At 38.4% G+C, this 19036-nt stretch overlaps 1 protein-coding gene across 6 annotated transcripts in view; it reads right to left on the minus strand.

The window, feature by feature from the left end:
- Positions 1-1829: 1829 nt before the first annotated feature.
- LOC109424776 (eye-specific diacylglycerol kinase) overlaps positions 1830-19036 on the minus strand; it is a 596032-nt gene continuing 578825 nt past the window's right edge. For all 6 annotated transcript variants that reach the window (XM_062844213.1, XM_062844212.1, XM_062844211.1 and 3 more), the window contains 3 exons: positions 10262-10419; positions 2048-2211; positions 1830-1989 (listed from right to left, as the gene is read on the minus strand). In XM_062844213.1, coding sequence (XP_062700197.1) covers positions 1946-1989; positions 2048-2211; positions 10262-10419 — 366 coding nt within the window. In that variant the 3' untranslated portion in view covers positions 1830-1945. The remainder of the gene's footprint in view (positions 1990-2047; positions 2212-10261; positions 10420-19036) is intronic.

Here is a 19036-nt window from a genome sequence, read left to right on the forward strand (position 1 = left end):
TGCGCGCGAAATAAAATACTTCAGTTTTCCATGACTAGAGAAATATGGCCCCGGGCGTTTTGTTCCCGAGGCGCCTAAGGAGTGTATCGGAAAGTAGTTGAAAATGTTCAGAATGCTCTATCTCGAAGCTGGGTTGGTCTTTTCATTTTGGTTCTTCTATGAAATCTTCACAATATAGTTAAGTTTAGAATACCTTGGAAAAATTTGGAAAATGTTTAGTATTATTGAAAATATGGTTAAATGAATACACCTCACAAAATAAAAATCTGCACAAAATGCAGTTTTGTTAAGATTTTTCAACATTTCAAAAATCTGTAGCGAGTAAAATTTGTACGATAAAAAATCTGGAAAATATTGATGCTTGTTAACAGTTATGTACACATAACGTTTCATTTAACACCGACTTTCAAAATTCATATTTTCGAAAGAAAAATCTCCTATATCTACAAAATGATCCACTCCAAAAAACGTCTATTTTTTGGTCAAACTTTGAAGTTCTGCTTTTAATATCTTAAAAGGTTATGAAATTATTTTTTTTGCCCTAACTTACTCGTCCATAAATTAAAAAACATACCCTATTTAAAAAAATGCGAATATTTCATTTTATGTATTTTTTATTTGCGTAAACATGATTTTGAGGAGCATAGAAAAAGGGGGTTCCTCAAAAATGGCCTTTTTTCATTTTTAAGAATTGCGCTTAAATGCAGTGTAGATTTTTCTTGTAAAAAATAATTTGCCTATATCATGAGGATTCTTTAGCTTATTATATTTGCACAAAAAAGTTAACAATTTTCGAACATTATCGAACTTTTTTCGCAATTTCAATTTTTTAGAAGGTGTGCAAAAATTTAAAAACATGCGTTCAGTAATCTAGGTTAAAAACCCAGTTAAAAAACATTTTTAGAAAATCATAAAAGTCATTTCTTTTTTCAAGGATTTATACAGTATCTCCAAAAATAAAATTACTTAAAAGTTGTATTAAACTATTTTTGAGGCTATTTTAAACATTTTCAACTACTTTACGATACACTCCTTAGATTGCGTGCAATAAATTAAAGATCTTCCTATCATCATCATACATAATCATAATTTTTCGTTTCGTTAGAACTTGTTTGTAAATCCGTAACAAGAAGGAATTATTCCTCGCAGTTTTTTTTTTTTGTAATAGTTTTTCGATTCTTTAATCCCTTATAGCAAATAGTAAGTGTATAACAAGTGTTGTTTTCTCTCAGTGTAGTAGTGTGTAGTGTCGATGATTTAGGCGCTCCGCTAAACTTACAGTTAGTTGGTTGATGATCCCGGAAACTTCGCGAAAACTTAAAGCCACCCTCTACCCTTTCCGTAAATATAAGAGATGTGAAAATTTCCCGTATTTCCTCTCCATTCCCTCCCGTTCCTAAACGCCTCTCTACAGTTAGGAAGTGGTGTGGTGCCTTTACCCCATCTCTTTTAGTAAGAGTATAAGATTTAAAGATATACATACGCGCTAATAATAAATAACAGTTGAACAATCATCACTTGCGGCGGGTCACAGTTTTCGTTTTGGCCGCGCGGTTCTCTTCCCACTCTTCTCAATATCCGGTGTCTTGCTAGTATTGCGCGTCTTTCTCCTCGACGGGAAAGACGCCCGCAGTCTGTAACCGATACTCACAGGAGTCGATGTCGATGTCTCTCAGTCAGTGTTTCATTGGAATTTGTCTTTTTTATCGCATCTCTTCTATACGGCTAGGGATGTCGCAGTTCCCGGAAAAGTCGATCAATTTTATTGATCGATTTTACGAAACAATCAATCATTTTGTAGCATCCCTATTTTCTGCCATTTGTCGCCGTTTTTCTAAATATCTTGGTATTTCTCACCTTCACAACAGGAACACTAGGAAAAGGAACACTGACGGCAACTGGCGGCAGCTTGTGAACGACGATGGCTGACGGCGGCGGCGTTGTTTCACGCACTCGCATGGTAATCGGCGAGCTGAAACTGTTCTTGATCTGCAAAGAAATAAAGTCGTTAATTCCGTAGAGCAAACGATGACTCATATGTACTCACTCTCCAAATAGGACGCCAGCTCGCGGTCCTCCATCTCCAGGGCGAGCAGGCGAGCCGTCCGGCCGTTGTTGTCCTGGATGATGAGGCTGGCACCGGCCGCCACCAGCATGTAGCAGATGCTCCGCTGCCGGCCGCTGGCCGCCTTGTGGAGGGCCGTTTGGCCGCTGGAATCCAGAGAAGAAACAGTTTAGGTAACATGTGGTCATGGTTACTCTCTTTATATCAGGGGCTCTACCCCATTTGGCATAATGGCTATTTGGCATAATGCCGTTTGGCATAACACAAAGAACAGCCTTCTTGATAAGAATGTGCATAATACTTGTTATGCCAAATGGCCATTATGCCAAATGGCTTTTATGCCAAATGGCATTATGCCAAACGTCGTTATGCCATATGGCATTATGCCAAATGGGGTAGAGCCTATATCAGGCACTCCATAAATCAGAAAATCAACGCATTTCAAACAGGCTTCGAAAGATCTCTGACCGGAAGAGTAGACCTCCGGAAGCGTTCGCAGTAAATCTTTCTGAATCTGAGTCGGAATACTTCAAGAGGAAGCTAAACGCTTCAAACGTCCAAATGAAACATCTGCAAACGATTGTAGTAAGCCGTGGAAACGCCAAGTGGAACCCTCTGGAAACGCTTATGGGAACGTCCAGAGAAAGCCTCTGGAAACGTCCAGAAGAAGACTGGAAACATACAAGGAAAGCCTTTGCAATGTCTACACTGAGCATCTGAAAATGTCTAGAAAAAAAACTTCCGGAATGTTCTAGAGTAAGCTTCTGCAATAGTTCAAAGCAAGCTTCTTGAAACGGGCAGAATAAGCCTCTGGGGACGTTCAGATGATGCCTCTAGAACCGTCCAGAGGTAAACTGACAGGTAAACGTCCAGATAATCTTCTAGAAGCGACCAAGAGTAGCCTCCAAAAACGTCCAACGGAAGCCTCTTGAATCGTTCATCAAAAGTCTGTGGAAGAACCTTGAGACGAACCTGAAGAACCCTCAGGAAACGGTCAGCTTCTGGAAACTGAGCTGCTGGGAACATTTGAAATCATTCACTGGAAGCCTTTGGGAATACCTACAGGAAACCTCTCATACCTCTAGATGCATCTAGAGAATGTCTCTGCAAACGTCCTGAAAAAGCCTCTGGAATCGTCCGGAGAAAACCTCTAGAAACATCCAGAGGAATCTTTTGGAAGCGTCCATGGGAAGCCTCCTGAAACATTCAAAGCAAGCCTCTTAAAACATCCACGGAACGCTTGTAGAAAGCCTCTGGAATCATCCGAGGGAAGCCTTTAGGAACTTCCAAACGAAGCCTCTAGAAACGTCCACAGAAAACCTGAGGAAAAGCTTCGAGGAAAAGCTCACCAGAATCCTGGTAGGATTCTCACCAGAATCCTGGTAGGATTCTCACCAGAATCCTGGTAGGATTCTCACCAGAATCCTGGTAGGATTCTCACCAGAATCCTGGAAGGATTCTCAACAGAATCCTGGAAGAATTCTCACCAGAATCCTGGAAAGATTCTCACCAGAATCCTGGAAGGATTCTCACCAGAATCCTGGAAGGATTCTCACCAGAATCCTGGAAGGATTCACACCAGAATCCTGGAAGGATTCACACCAGAATCCTGGAAGGATTCTCACCAGAATCCTGGAAGGATTCTCACCAGAATCCTGGAAGGATTCTCACCAGAATCCTGGAAGGATTCTCACCAGAATCCTGGAAGGATTCTCACCAGAATCCTGGAAGGATTCTCACCAGAATCCTGGAAGGATTCTCACCAGAATCCTGGAAGGATTCTCACCAGAATCCTGGAAGGATTCTCACCAGAATCCTGGAAGGATTCTCACCAGAATCCTGGAAGGATTCTCACCAGAATCCTGGAAGGATTCTCACCAGAATCCTGGAAGGATTCTCACCAGAATCCTGGAAGGATTCTCACCAGAATCCTGGAAGGATTCTCACCAGAATCCTGGAAGGATTCTCACCAGAATCCTGGAAGGATTCTCACCAGAATCCTGGAAGGATTCTCACCAGAATCCTGGAAGGATTCTCACCAGAATCCTGGAAGGATTCTCACCAGAATCCTGGAAGGATTCTCACCAGAATCCTGGAAGGATTCTCACCAGAATCCTGGAAGGATTCTCACCAGAATCCTGGAAGGATTCTCACCAGAATCCTGGAAGGATTCTCACCAGAATCCTGGAAGGATTCTCACCAGAATCCTGGAAGGATTCTCACCAGAATCCTGGAAGGATTCTCACCAGAATCCTGGAAGGATTCTCACCAGAATCCTGGAAGGATTCTCCTCAGAATCCTGGAAGGATTCTCCTCAGAATCCTGGAAGGATTCTCCTCAGAATCCTGGAAGGATTCTCACCAGAATCCTGGAAGGATTCTCACCAGAATCCTGGAAGGATTCTCCTCAGAATCCTGGAAGGATTCTCCTCAGAATCTTGGAAGGATTCTCACCAGAATCCTGGAAGGATTCTCACCAGAATCCTGGAAGGATTCTCACCAGAATCCTGGAAGGATTCTCACCAGAATACTGGAAGGATTCTCACCAGAATCCTGGAAGGCTTCTCACCAGAATCCTGGAAGGATTCTTCTCAGAATCCTGGAAGGATTCTAATCACAATCCTCTCAGAATCTGCTGAAGATTCTGAAAAGAATCCTTCCAGAATTCTGAGGAGTTCTTTCCAGGATTCTGAAGATAATCTTCTCTGAATTGTAAGGAGAATCCTTTCAGGTTTCTAAGGAGTATCCACTCAGGGGATCCAGAGGAGATTCTCATTAAAATCCTAAGAGGATTCTTATCAAAATGATTCGAGGGTTCTCAACAGAATCCTAAGAGGATCCTCGACAGATATGATAGAATTCTGCTCAGAATCCTGAGAGGATTCTTACCAGAATCTTGGAAGGATTGTCATCAGAATTCTGGAAGGGTTTTCAACGGAATCCTGAAAAAAAAATATCAAAATTCTAAGAGGATCCTTGTAAAAATCCTAAAAGGATTCTTATCAGAATTCTAAGGGGATTCTCATCAGAATCTTAAGAGAATTCTTGTCAGAATCCCAAGAAGATTCCTATCAGAATTTTAAGAAGAATCCTGTCAGAACCCTAAGAAGATTCTTGCCAGAATCCTAAGAAGATTCTTGTCAGAATCCTGAGAGGATTGTTGCCAGAATCCTTAGAGGATTCTCGACAGAATCCTGAGAGAATTCTCGTCGGAATTCTAAAAGGATTCTCGTCATCTTTCCAGGATTCTAAGTAGAAACCTTTCAGAATTCTGAGGAGAATACTTCCAGGACCCTGAACAGAATCCTTTCAGGATTCTAAGGAGAATCCTTTCAGGATTCTAAGGAGAATCCTTTCAGGATTCTAAGGAGAATCCTTTCAGGATTCTAAGGAGAATCCTTTCAGGATTCTAAGGAGAATCCTTTCAGGATTCTAAGGAGAATCCTTTCAGAATTCTGAGGAGAATACTTTCAGGACCCTGAACAGAATCCTTTCAGGACCCTGAACAGAATCCTTTCAGGATTCTGAAGAGAATCCTTTCAGGATTCTGAGGAGAATCCTTTCAGGATTCTGAGGAGAATCCTTTCAGGATTCTGAGGAGAATCCTTTCAGGATTCTGAGGAGAATCCTTTCAGGATTCTGAGGAGAATCCTTTCAGGATTCTGAGGAGAATCCTTTCAGGATTCTGAGGAGAATCCTTTCAGGATTCTGAGGAGAATCCTTTCAGGATTCTGAGGAGAATCCTTTCAGGATTCTGAGGAGAATCCTTTCAGGATTCTGAGGAGAATCCTTTCAGAATTCTGAGGAGAATCCTTTCAGAATTCTGAGGAGAATCCTTTCAGAATTCTGAGGAGAATCCTTTCAGAATTCTGAGGAGAATCCTTTCAGAATTCTGAGGAGAATCCTTTCAGGATTCTGGGGAGAATCCTTTCAGGATTCTGGGGAGAATCCTTTCAGGATTCTGAGGAGAATCCTTTCAGGATTCTGAGGAGAATCCTTTCAGGATTCTGAGGAGAATCCTTTCAGGATTCTGAGGAGAATCCTTTCAGGATTCTGAGGAGAATCCTTTCAGGATTCTGAGGAGAATCCTTTCAGGATTCTGAGGAGAATCCTTTCAGGATTCTGAGGAGAATCCTTTCAGGATTCTGAGGAGAATCCTTTCAGGATTCTGAGGAGAATCCTTTCAGGATTCTGAGGAGAATCCTTTCAGGATTCTGAGGAGAATCCTTTCAGGATTCTGAGGAGAATCCTTTCAGGATTCTGAGGAGAATCCTTTCAGGATTCTGAGGAGAATCCTTTCAGGATTCTGAGGAGAATCCTTTCAGGATTCTGAGGAGAATCCTTTCAGGATTCTGAGGAGAATCCTTTCAGGATTCTGAGGAGAATCCTTTCAGGATTCTGAGGAGAATCCTTTCAGGATTCTGAGGAGAATCCTTTCAGGATTCTGAGGAGAATCCTTTCAGGATTCTGAGGAGAATCCTTTCAGGATTCTGAGGAGAATCCTTTCAGGATTCTGAGGAGAATCCTTTCAGGATTCTGAGGAGAATCCTTTCAGGATTCTGAGGAGAATCCTTTCAGGATTCTGAGGAGAATCCTTTCAGGATTCTGAGGAGAATCCTTTCAGGATTCTGAGGAGAATCCTTTCAGGATTCTGAGGAGAATCCTTTCAGGATTCTGAGGAGAATCCTTTCAGGATTCTGAGGAGAATCCTTTCAGGATTCTGAGGAGAATCCTTTCAGGATTCTGAGGAGAATCCTTTCAGGATTCTGAGGAGAATCCTTTCAGGATTCTGAGGAGAATCCTTTCAGGATTCTGAGGAGAATCCTTTCTGGATTCTGGTGAGAATCCATTCTGGATTCTGGTGAGAATCCTTTCAGGATTCTGGTGAGAATCCTTTCAGGATTCTGGTGAGAATCCTTTCAGGATTCTGAGGAGAATCCTTTCTGGATTCTGGTGAGAATCCTTTCTGGATTCTGGTGAGAATCCTTTCTGGATTCTGGTGAGAATCCTTTCAGGATTCTGAGGAGAATCCTTTCAGGATTCTGGTGAGAAGCCTTTCTGGATTCTGGTGAGAATCCTTTCTGGATTCTGGTGAGAATCCTTTCTGGATTCTGGTGAGAATCCTTTCAGGATTCTGGTGAGAATCCTTTCAGGATTCTGGTGAGAATCCTTTCAGGATTCTGGTGAGAATCCTTTCAGAATTCTGGTGAGAATCCTTTCAGGATTCTGGTGAGAATCCTTTCAGGATTCTGGTGAGAATTCTTTCAGGATTCTGGTGAGAATCCTTTCAGGATTCTGGTGAGAATCCTTTCAGGATTCTGGTGAGAATCCTTTCAGGATTCTGGTGAGAATCCTTTCAGGATTCTGGTGAGAATCCTTTCAGGATTCTGGTGAGAATCCTTTCAGGATTCTGAGGAGAATCCTTTCAGGATTCTGAGGAGAATCCTTTCAGGATTCTGAGGAGAATCCTTTCAGGATTCTGAGGAGAATCCTTTCAGGATTCTGAGGAGAATCCTTTCAGGATTCTGAGGAGAATCCTTTCAGGATTCTGAGGAGAATCCTTTCAGGATTCTGAGGAGAATCCTTTCAGGATTCTGAGGAGAATCCTTTCAGGATTCTGAGGAGAATCCTTTCAGGATTCTGAGGAGAATCCTTTCAGGATTCTGAGGAGAATCCTTTCAGGATTCTGAGGAGAATCCTTTCAGGATTCTGAGGAGAATCCTTTCAGGATTCTGAGGAGAATCCTTTCAGGATTCTGAGGAGAATCCTTTCAGGATTCTGAGGAGAATCCTTTCAGGATTCTGAGGAGAATCCTTTCAGGATTCTGAGGAGAATCCTTTCAGGATTCTGAGGAGAATCCTTTCAGGATTCTGAGGAGAATCCTTTCAGGATTCTGAGGAGAATCCTTTCAGGATTCTGAGGAGAATCCTTTCAGGATTCTGAGGAGAATCCTTTCAGGATTCTGAGGAGAATCCTTTCAGGATTCTGAGGAGAATCCTTTCAGGATTCTGAGGAGAATCCTTTCAGGATTCTGAGGAGAATCCTTTCAGGATTCTGAGGAGAATCCTTTCAGGATTCTGAGGAGAATCCTTTCAGGATTCTGAGGAGAATCCTTTCAGGATTCTGAGGAGAATTCTTTCAGGATTCTGAGGAGAATCCTTTCAGGATTCTGAGGAGAATCCTTTCAGGATTCTGAGGAGAATCCTTTCAGGATTCTGAGGAGAATCCTTTCAGGATTCTGAGGAGAATCCTTTCAGGATTCTGAGGAGAATCCTTTCAGGATTCTGAGGAGAATCCTTTCAGGATTCTGAGGAGAATCCTTTCAGGATTCTGAGGAGAATCCTTTCAGGATTCTGAGGAGAATCCTTTCAGGATTCTGAGGAGAATCCTTTCAGGATTCTGAGGAGAATCCTTTCAGGATTCTGAGGATTTCCATCAGAATTTTGAGAGAATTCTCGTCAGAGTCCTGAGAGAATTCTTGTCAAAATCCTGAGAGAATTCTCAACAGAATTTTAGGGGGATTCTGATCAGAATTTTTGAAATATTTTCGAAAGAATCCGAGGCAGTTTTTTTTAGATTCCTGAGTAGATTCTAGTTAGAATACTGAGGACTCTCACCTGAATTTTTGAAACGGTTTTCGCAGCTGTCCTGAGAGGATTTCCGCCAGAATTCTGAGATAATTGTCGTCATAATAGCTTGGAAATGGCCTCTAGAAACGTTTAGCTTCTGGGTACGTTCAAACCCAAGTTCCTAACATTTCGATGACCAATTAGTCTAGTAGAGATTTTGAAAACAATCATAAAATCTTATACCGATTTTGGTTTTATGAGGGTTTAAAAGACTTATTCTAGTCTATTTGACTAAAACATGTTACTCTAGAAACCTCTGAGACGCTCAAAGGAAGCATCTGGAATCGTGTGGGAAAAGTATGTGGAGCAGCCTAGAGGATGCTCAGGAAGCGTTCAGAGAAAGCCTTCGGGAACGTCTGAGCCCCTGGGAGCCTCTGAAAACGTATAGAGGAAGCCCATTTCAGATATGGTAAATGTTGTGTAATGCGAAGAGGAAGTTTCTGGGAACGTACAAAGGCCGCCTCTTGAAAAGTCCAGAGCTAATAGAAATAACAGAGAAAGCCTCTACAAATATGGGCAATATGGACTAAAGGAAATCTTTCAGAACTTTCAGAGAATTGAAGCCTGAAGGAAGTCTCGGAAAAGATTCAGAGGAAGATTCGAGAAACGGCCAAAGGAAGCCTGTGCTACCTTTCAGAGATGCCAAATTTTAGCCCGATGAGACCAAAGAGTGATCTAAGGCATGGTTTCCTAAACTGTGGGTCGCGACCCAGGGAGTCGCGAGGGACAGAAGAATATTTCGCTAAAACAGACAACAAATGAGAGAAATTCTATGGTGGGTCGCGAAAAGTACGGCTGCTGGCAAAAGGGGGTCGCGCACCTGAAAGTTTTTGAACCTATGATCTAAGGTGCTGTCTATAAACTACGTAGACTCATATTGGACCATCTCAGACCACGACCACATACATATACACTAACAAGCCCTAATGTATTGTCGGGCCGCCACCAAACCGGACGTCGCACAATCAAGTCGCGACGCGACCCAACTTGCAACGTTTTTGAAACATGTCAAAAGTAGTGCGCATCCTTCCCGTTGTTGTCAGCAACACAGCGCACTAGATGCGAAACAGTTGCAACTCTTGTGGACCAAGAATATGGGAATTTTTGATTGAATGTCTGTCTTGATTTCAACCGGATAGACAATAACGTCGGGAAGTCATGTTGTCCTAGAATTTGGTTGAAAGTTTATCCTTCACTTGTTGTCGTCTTGAGTTTCTAGAGTAGAACTAGAAAACAATATGATACATCATCTGTACATTGGTTAACAAACAGCAAAAGAGCAAAAACACATGATTTAACATCAAGAAATAAGCTCTGGTACACAACGTTTAAAAAAGGTTTTCCAACCAAACTGATCAGACTGTTAGAATTATTGCCAATATCGACCAAATTGGAACCATTCAGGCAAGAGAAGAAGCTGTTGTTCTTCTTTAATGGGAGATGTTGATGACAGAGGGTTGCACCATCTACTCTATCGAGACAAAGTACACGGTCACGGATAAGGACAGAAGCAGCACGAGATTATGAGGTAATGATTTCATAAATAACATTCATAAGACTAAACTTACGTTTCGTTGTCGATCATGTTGACGATGCTGTTCGGCGCGTACGATATCAGATACCGCACGATGTCCTTGTGGCCGTACCGAGCCGCATAGTGCAGTGCCGTTTGCCCGCTGGAATCGATCGACAGCAGCGAGTAGCCTTGCATGTGCAGGTCCTTCAACTGTAAAAAAGTAAGAATAATAAACAAGACATAAATCAAACTGCAATTTCACTGACGAGCTGATTTTGAGTTCGGTAGATCAACAGCCAGCAGTGAACAGACAGTACTATAGATAGTAGAGTAAACATAGATCCGTGTTGATGAATCCGTTGTATCCAAACGAACTGTCAAAATCTGTATCCAAACGAGCATGACGTCACGATTTGGATAACATCAATGGAGCGCATGACGTCATGTTCAACCGTCGCACTCTTGAAAATTACTACTTACACGCTTGAAACATTTTAGTCAGCGGTGTCCGCGGATCTATGTTTACTCTACTATCTATAGACAGTACCAAGAACAATGAGCAATTAATGAAGTCAAATTTGGAGACCGCCTGAAAAAGCACATCATCGCATCGCCGTGAGCTTAGAATTGGTGGCAGCTGAGTTTATGGTCCAGAAAAAAAAAAACGAGTGAAAGAACAATAGGGTGAGCAAAGCGAAGTTTTAATTAAAAAGTGCTCGCTTTCGGTTGTCTTTTTGCTTTTAGTGCCGCGCTTGAGTTATGACCGCAGTCCAACCCAGTTCAGTTTCTTCCAAAGAAGGGGGATGAATAAACACTGCTCTCAGGGTCGAGAATGTGGCACACTTGAAGAAAGATTAGGGTTTGTTTAATTTTTCAATGTAGTGCTCAAACATACACATCATGAATATGTACTATTTTTGCAGTCTCATTTTATTCTATTCTTTTCCATTCTATTTCATTATATTTTATCTATGGATAAAGGTAGTAATATTGCGAACCTTTTTGATTAACAATTGACAGTTTTTTTTCTCAGTGTAGTCCAACGTTGCATCCTGTAAAGGAATTTGTGTACTCCACTAAAAAGTTCACCTGGATGAGCGAATGAACGAAGATAAACAACCTGACCAGCGAACGAACACACTTTAGGTCAAGTTTGGTTGTTGGAGCTGAGAAAAAAGTTTACCTTGTAGGTGTTAAATGGGAACGGAATTTATTGCAGCAGCTTCATCGCCGGAAGTTATGGTGTGGCGCTGCTCTAATTTTGCGAGCTCAAAATAACGCTCGTGGCGTTTTGTTTCAGTGGAGGTGGTGAATTGCGATAAGTTTTCAAGATTTGTCAAAAAAGTACAACTCAATTAACTCGATTGTACATGCTACGTTGATACATTTTGAATAAATTGATCAACCCTTTGAAATTTATGAACTGTAGAAACAATGCTTACAGACCAAATACGTTATGTATTTTTTATGTTTTTTCGCCTCCTGACAAGCAATAAACGATCTGTCTGATGAGAAATATGAGAAATTGAAATCAATTTGAGCTTATATCAAAAATGTATATTTCTGCTAATGAAAATCGTAGTTTTCTGAATTTATAACGAAATTAAAAAAAAGCGGACACCGTCTTCAGCCAGAGGCTGTACAGACTGAATTAAACTTAACACTAGACAAGGGACACACGGAGTATGCACCAGTGGATACGGAGAAGAAACTATTCTCACGAAAAGTTTCATCGCCCGAAGCGGGAATCGAACCCTCACCCCATAGCATGGTGCGATTAGAAGCTTGGTGACCCTAACCGCACGGCTACGAGGCTCCACAAAATTGTATATTTTTCCTGAAAAAATCGTAGTTTTCTGATTTTTTATAGTTCTTTGAAGAGAAAACCATCAACAATGCAAACTTGTTCTGGATGAATACACAAATATTTTAATATCATAAAATGTATGGGAGTTCGAGATTAGTTTGAAGTTATAACGAAATTGTATATTTTTTATGAAAAATTCGTAGTTTTCTGATTTTTTGTAGTTCTTCTGCCAGATTTACATCTACAATGTTCTGCAAACTTGTTCTGGATAAATACGCAAAAATTTTAAAATGTATGGGAATTTGAGATTAGTTTAAAGTTGTAACAAAATTGTATATTTTTTTGAATTAAATCGTAATTTTCTGAATTTTTTGTAGTTCTTTGGCCAGATTTATATCAATTATGTTCTGGATAAATCTAGATCAACATTTGAAAAGGGCGTAACAGCCATTTTGAATTTCTGCTTCTCCCGTCCCTCCTAGGCTTACCCCCCATTATTCATGAAATCTTTTACCAGTAGCAGATAGATCTGACTCCCCTCTCTCTGTTAACGGGAAAAGTTTGCATAAAATTGTTGAAATACGCCCAGGAGGGACGGAACAAGTGAGAATTTGCATTGGTTGTTCCGCCCTTTTCAAATGTTAGTCTAGAAATACACAAATATTTTAAAATCATAAAATATATGGAAATTCTAGATTAGTTTGAAATTATAACAAAATTGTATATTTTTCCGGAAAAATTCGTAGTTTTCTGATTTTTTGTAGTTCTTCTGCCAGATTTACATCTATAATGTTCTGCAAATTTGTTCTGGATAAATTTTTAAATCATAAAATGTATGGGAATTCGAGATTAGTTTGAAGTTATAACAAAATTGTATATTTCTCCTGAAAAAATCGTAGTTTTCTGAATTTTTTGTAGTTCTTTGGCCAGATTTATATCAATTTTGTTCTGGATAAATACGCAAATATTTTAAAACCATAAAATGTATGGGAGTTCGAGATTAGTTTGAAGTTATAACGGAATTGTATATTTTTCCTGAAAAATTCGTAGTTTTTTTTAATTTTCGTAGTTCTTCTGCCAGATTTACATCAATATTGTTCTGCAAACTTGTTCTGGATAAATATGCAAAAATTTTAAAATCATAAAATGTATGGGCATTTGAGATTAGTTTGAAGTTATAACAAAATTGTATTTTTTCCTGAAAAATCCGTACTTTTCTGAATGTTTGTAGTTCTTCTGCCAGATTTACATCAATTATATTCTGCAAACTTATTCTGGATAAATACGCAAATATTTTAATATCATAAAATGTATGGGAATTCGAGATTTGTTTAAAGTTATAACAAAATTGTATATTTTTCCTGGAAAAATCGTAGTTTTCTGAATTTTTTGTAGTACTTTGGCCAGATTTATATTAATAATGTTCAGCGAACATGCTCTGGATAAATACGCAAAAATTTTAAAATCATAAAATGTATGGGAATTCGAGATTAGTTTGAAATTATAACAAAATTGTATATTTTTCCTGAAAAATTCGTAGTTTTCTAAATTTTTGTAGTTCTTCTGCCAGATTTATATCAATAATGTTCTGCGAACTTGTTCTGGATAAATACACAAATATTTTGAATTTATAAAATGCATGGGAATTCGAGATTAGTTTGAAGTTATAACAAAATTATATATATTTCCTGGAAAAATCGTAAATTTCTGATTTTTTGTAGTTCTTTGGCCAGATTTATATCAATAATGTTCTGCAAACTTGTTCTGGATAAATACACAAATATTTTAAAATCATAAAATGCATGGGAGTTTAAGATTAGTTTGAAGTTATAACAAAATTGTATATTTTTCCTGAAAAAAATCGTAAATTTCTGATTTTTTTTGTAGTTTTTTGGTCAGATTTATATCAATAGTGTTCTGCAAACTTGTTCTGGGTAAATACACAAATATTTTAAAATCATAAAACGTATGGGAATTCGAGATTAGTTTGAAGTTATAACGAAATTGTATATTTTTCCTGAAAAATTTGTAGTTTTCTGAATTTTTTGTAGTATTTTGAAGAGAAAAGTATCAACAATGTTCTGAGAATACCTTTCTTAAGTATATGCGCACATTTTAAAATAAAAAAATACACTGGTCATCGCGACAAATTTAAAGTTACAAAAGAAAATATGGTTTTCTCTGTATTATACGTAGTTTTGTGAATATATTGCAGTGCTCTGAGTGATAAATAAACACTTAAATCACATTGATAGCTTTATTACACTCGTGTGGGCTATTCACCATCAAAAAATCATGTGGTCATCGCGATAAATTTAAAGTTCTGCTCGAACATAAAAATCTTACGAAATTTATAACGACTTGCTCCGGGTTTTTTAGTACTAGAAATTAGAATTTTGATCAGAGAAAATTTTCAAAACATGTATACTCATCCAGAGATCCTAAAAAATTCATTGCTAAAAAAATTTTTGAAATCGGACTTGTAACGGCCGAGATATAGAAGTTTTTTGAGGCATCGGCATTTGAGTGTTAACCTTCCAGGACGCGCGCCATCGAGCAACCGAAACTGCACTGCGCTCGCGCTGTATACGAAAAGCGAGGTTTTTTGGCAGTGTTGTACTTTTTACAACAGCGCGCACGCTGAAGGGTTAAGAAGGAAATTTCTGAACGAATCCTCAGAAGAAATCCGTAAATAATACTCGGAAAACCACTTGGAAGTTCTGCAGGAACCCTTCGATAAATCTCTGGAGCAGTATTCAAAAGAATCCTGGCGTAATCTTCTTAGAAACTCCAAAAGTGATTCTTCTCAGCAATTCTTGGAAGAATCTTTTTGAGAACTCCTGGAGAATTCTTCGGAAAAACTCCTGGATGATCTTCATGACACATGATCACTAAAAAAATCTAAAGAAATACTGTAGGAATTTCCAAAGGAGTCTTTGGAAATCAGTAAAAGATTCCGAGGAAGAACTCTCGGAGAAATTGCTGTCAAAAAAGCATAATTACGTGTTCATTTCAAAACCGCACTCCGAAAACAATTAAAGTAGAACAGTTTTTCGATCATTTGAAAATATTTCCTACGCCAGAGTGACGAAACTCATTTTATTGACGTGTTTGTGAGGCAAAGTGAATAACTTTATATAATAATAAGTATTATAACTTACTTAGTTACGAGTTTGATATCATAACAAATTTTGCTCTCCAATTATTATCAATAACATGTTAATATCAAAATTTGTTATTGAAATATTTTCCGAATTCACTGTTATTAAGTTGTTATTGAAACTAACAAAACAAGTTATTAAAATGGTTTTCCAGGAACATTTTTTTGTTATGATATTCGTTATTTTGCCGCTTATAACAGACAAGTTTATAACATAATATGTTATGTTAATAACTTAAAAATAATCGATTCTAGTATTCAGTTATTTTGCCCAAATAACACAGCTCCTTATGGTGTTGTTATTCTCTTCTGCTCGAGTTAAGTCAATTGACAAATGAAATTTCGAGATTAATAGCGTCTTCAGGATATTTTGGGGATTTACCGTCTACTTGTATTCCACCGGTTACTTTAGTAGGGCTTCCAAAGTAGCCGTTTTATAAAAAGAGAAACTTAAACATGAGTTTTAACATTTTTAGTTATTGCGCGATTCTTCGATTCAATAACATACATTTTTTGACAATTAAGTTGACTTTAATTTGAAAACGGCTACTTCGGAATGGCTATTCAAGTGACCGGTGGAATCCAAGTGGCCGGTATAACCACAATATCCAACTCTTTAACGTAGAATCACTGCCTACTGTAAATAACGCGTTACGTTTTGCGCGAGAATCAAACATTTACATTCAAAGATGATTATATTGTTAACTACATGCCAACCAGTATAATATAAATATATTATATAAATATATTTTATAAATATATTATAAAAGAATCAGATGTGATTAGGAGATTCAATAATTGCTTTGTAACTAAAAATTTGAACTTTTTACTTCAAGAAAAATCAAGAAATAGAGCGTAACGGGACATCATCGCAAAAAATGACTAATTTTGACTTAACGCCAAGAAATTTGCTACTTTCTCGAAACAGTTTTCATTCTTTCAAGTGCTATTAGAATAATATAGGGTATTGGTTCCTTTATTGAGCATGTCCCATTTTCATCCTACGAAAATCAAAGGATTGAAGCGCTGTTTGTTTTGATTCTTGTTTTTGTATTTTTTGTTAGAAGTGAGCACGCATGAAAACAAAAAGAACGAAATCAATCGCTTGTTTTCGAATAAGTTGAAATTGGGAGCGTAAGATTACTAATGGCACTCAGACCGTAAGTAATTATCTTCAAAAAGAATCCAAATCGACAGCAGGAGCACTGAAATATCGAGCAATGAAGTTCAAAAACCGCGGCGTAGAAGTGCGTGGAATGTGGCAAATTTGAATCACACTTTTCTGATGGAAATGGGTAATGTGATACGAATGAGCAACCAGGACGAATATGATTTGCAAGAGATAAAATCCATAAGGGCTATGCAGATGGATAGGGTAGCGAACCACTTGGGCAGCGGCCGGTATTTTGGGCACTCTTCGCTATAACTCAGACAATTCCAAACCAATTGACTTGAAATTTTGTACACGGCTAGATACTATACGTATCTCATCGCGTTCCAAAAATTGTGTCAATTGGTTCAGAATTGGCTGAGTTATAACAGAAAAGTGCCCAAAATAGGACCCCTGCCGAGATGGTTCCACTTCCCTATATGAATATAATAAACACGATGAAACAAACAGATGTGGTTTTAGATGTAAGTTAGTACGACGAAGATGACAAGAACGATGGAAGTTATCAAATCGATGAAGAGGATTGTGCGATATTTGCCAGAAAACCGTTCGCCAGAAAACCATTCGCCAGAATGACAAACGCCAGAAAACCATTTGCCAGAATGTACCATTTGCCAGAATACTGTTTGCCCGAAAGTACCATTTGTCAGAATGTACCAATCCCCAGAATTTTATATAAAATACTAGCTGTCCCGGCAGACGTTGTACTGCCATTTTGATTGTGATTGTTTGACAATTGCTGGGGAGTCATTTTGGCACCGCACTCTAGATTGGTTTTATTGTGATCTTTTTGAATTTCTTCCCCGCTCATAACAATTTCAGTAATTTTACAATTGCTCTTCTTTGAAGTTGACTTTCGTAACTTTTTTTACATAGAAACACAGCCACCATGAATACGAATCAAATCATGCAAGAGTCATCCCGATCGGTTCAGCCGTTCGTGAGTTTTGTTGCCTCAAAGGGACTTCAAACTCATTTTTATATATATAGATAGATTCAATTCTGGGGATTGGTACATTCTGGCAAATGGTACTTTCGGGCAAATAGAAATTTTCTTCATTTTCTTAGAATTAATCAAAACTAAAGATGTGATTGCGAGAATTCGGTAGATATATTTCAGTCCATTAACATAAAAACTGTCGTCAGTTTCAATCTTCTGCAATAATTCAATATGTTCACTGCTAGGATGATCTCTTGGTTTGTTTCGATAAAGGACGACTAGGGCTAGAACAACAAAAACAACTGGAAATGATTCATCGGTAGTTATTGAACATAGAGAAAATCGATGACGAGAAATCTATCATTACAGATACGCCTGTATGATACTAAGCGCGAGGTTTCGATATAACTAGGCTATAAGTGCATGGGTCCACAAACATCTGGTATGGTCAAAAGTCAAAATACTGCTGACCGAAGTCCATTAGGCCGAATGGTCAAATGATGATCACAAATCAAATTCAGTGATTATGGAACAGGAATCGGAACGGTTTCTTAAATTTGTTCGGTTTTCCAATAATTAGCTAATACTTCTACAATATCAATATTGTCGTATTGCTCTATCGCAATCAACAATTAATGTCGAAATCTAGCAATTTTGACAGTTGATCAGCAAAGTTGTGCTGAAATTCAGCAAAAAAAATTCTTTTGCTGATTTTTGGCGTGCTGGAAGCATTTCAAAAATGTTGGTGTGTATGTTTAAAAGAAGGCAAAATTTACTAGTTGAACATCAACGGATTCGGTGCAAAAAACTATTTTTCTACAATGAAACTCTGGCATTCGATTTGAATAGGTCGAATGTTTGCTGTAATTCCTATGTTCATACGACCTATTCAAATCGAACGCCAGTAGTTATTCTCTCTAGTTCAAATAATGAAGTATTCCTTCTTCTCAACACAGGCTGTTCTTTCTAGTTTTATTGCAAGAGTAGTTTTTGGCATGAATTGTTGATTATGTTAGAACCATAAATCAATATTGGTATTTCGGAACTAGTAGTTTAATTATTGAAAAATAAAAACAGATCTTAAACCCGTTTATTGTTCCTGTATTTAAAAGAAGGAAAAATTCATGGGTAAAATACAGTAGTTCCAACTTCAACAATTAATTCAACAGCATAAAAAGAGAAAACGAAAAAAAAAAATATTGCCATTCGGCAAAATAACTTTTTGACCTAATGAACTCGACCAAATGACATTCGACCCGACGGCCTTCAGCCGAATGCCCCAATACCATTGATATTAAGGTTCTATAACACTATACTGCCGGAGCGCCATTGGCCATGATACCAAAGCCCAAATATGTTAAGCTCACATGCTACAATCACCGTGATAAGGGAATACATTTGTTAGAAATGGCGGAAATAAACTAAGAAGTTCATCTAGAAAGAAAAGCAGATGATTAAAAGAAGGAAAAAACTCTGCTGGAATTATTAGAATTAATTTCTTCAAGAACAAGCTTTTTATAGCATTTGATCAAGTGACATTCGGCCTAATGGTAATGGCTTTCGGGCAGTGACAGTCAGGCTAATGGTATAGGTAAAACCTAGGGTAAAACCGTCACTTAAGTTATTATCTCTGTGTATTTTACTCGTTGCTTCCAATAGGTTTTTGTTTATGGTATTCGATTGACTTAAGTGTGTGATCAACAATTCCGGGTAATTTTGCTGCTAGGCACAACAATTATTATTTAACCT

The sequence above is a fragment of the Aedes albopictus genome, chromosome 1 (genome assembly GCF_035046485.1).
Source record: "Aedes albopictus strain Foshan chromosome 1, AalbF5, whole genome shotgun sequence".
In the NCBI taxonomy this organism is placed as follows: domain Eukaryota; kingdom Metazoa; phylum Arthropoda; class Insecta; order Diptera; family Culicidae; genus Aedes; species Aedes albopictus.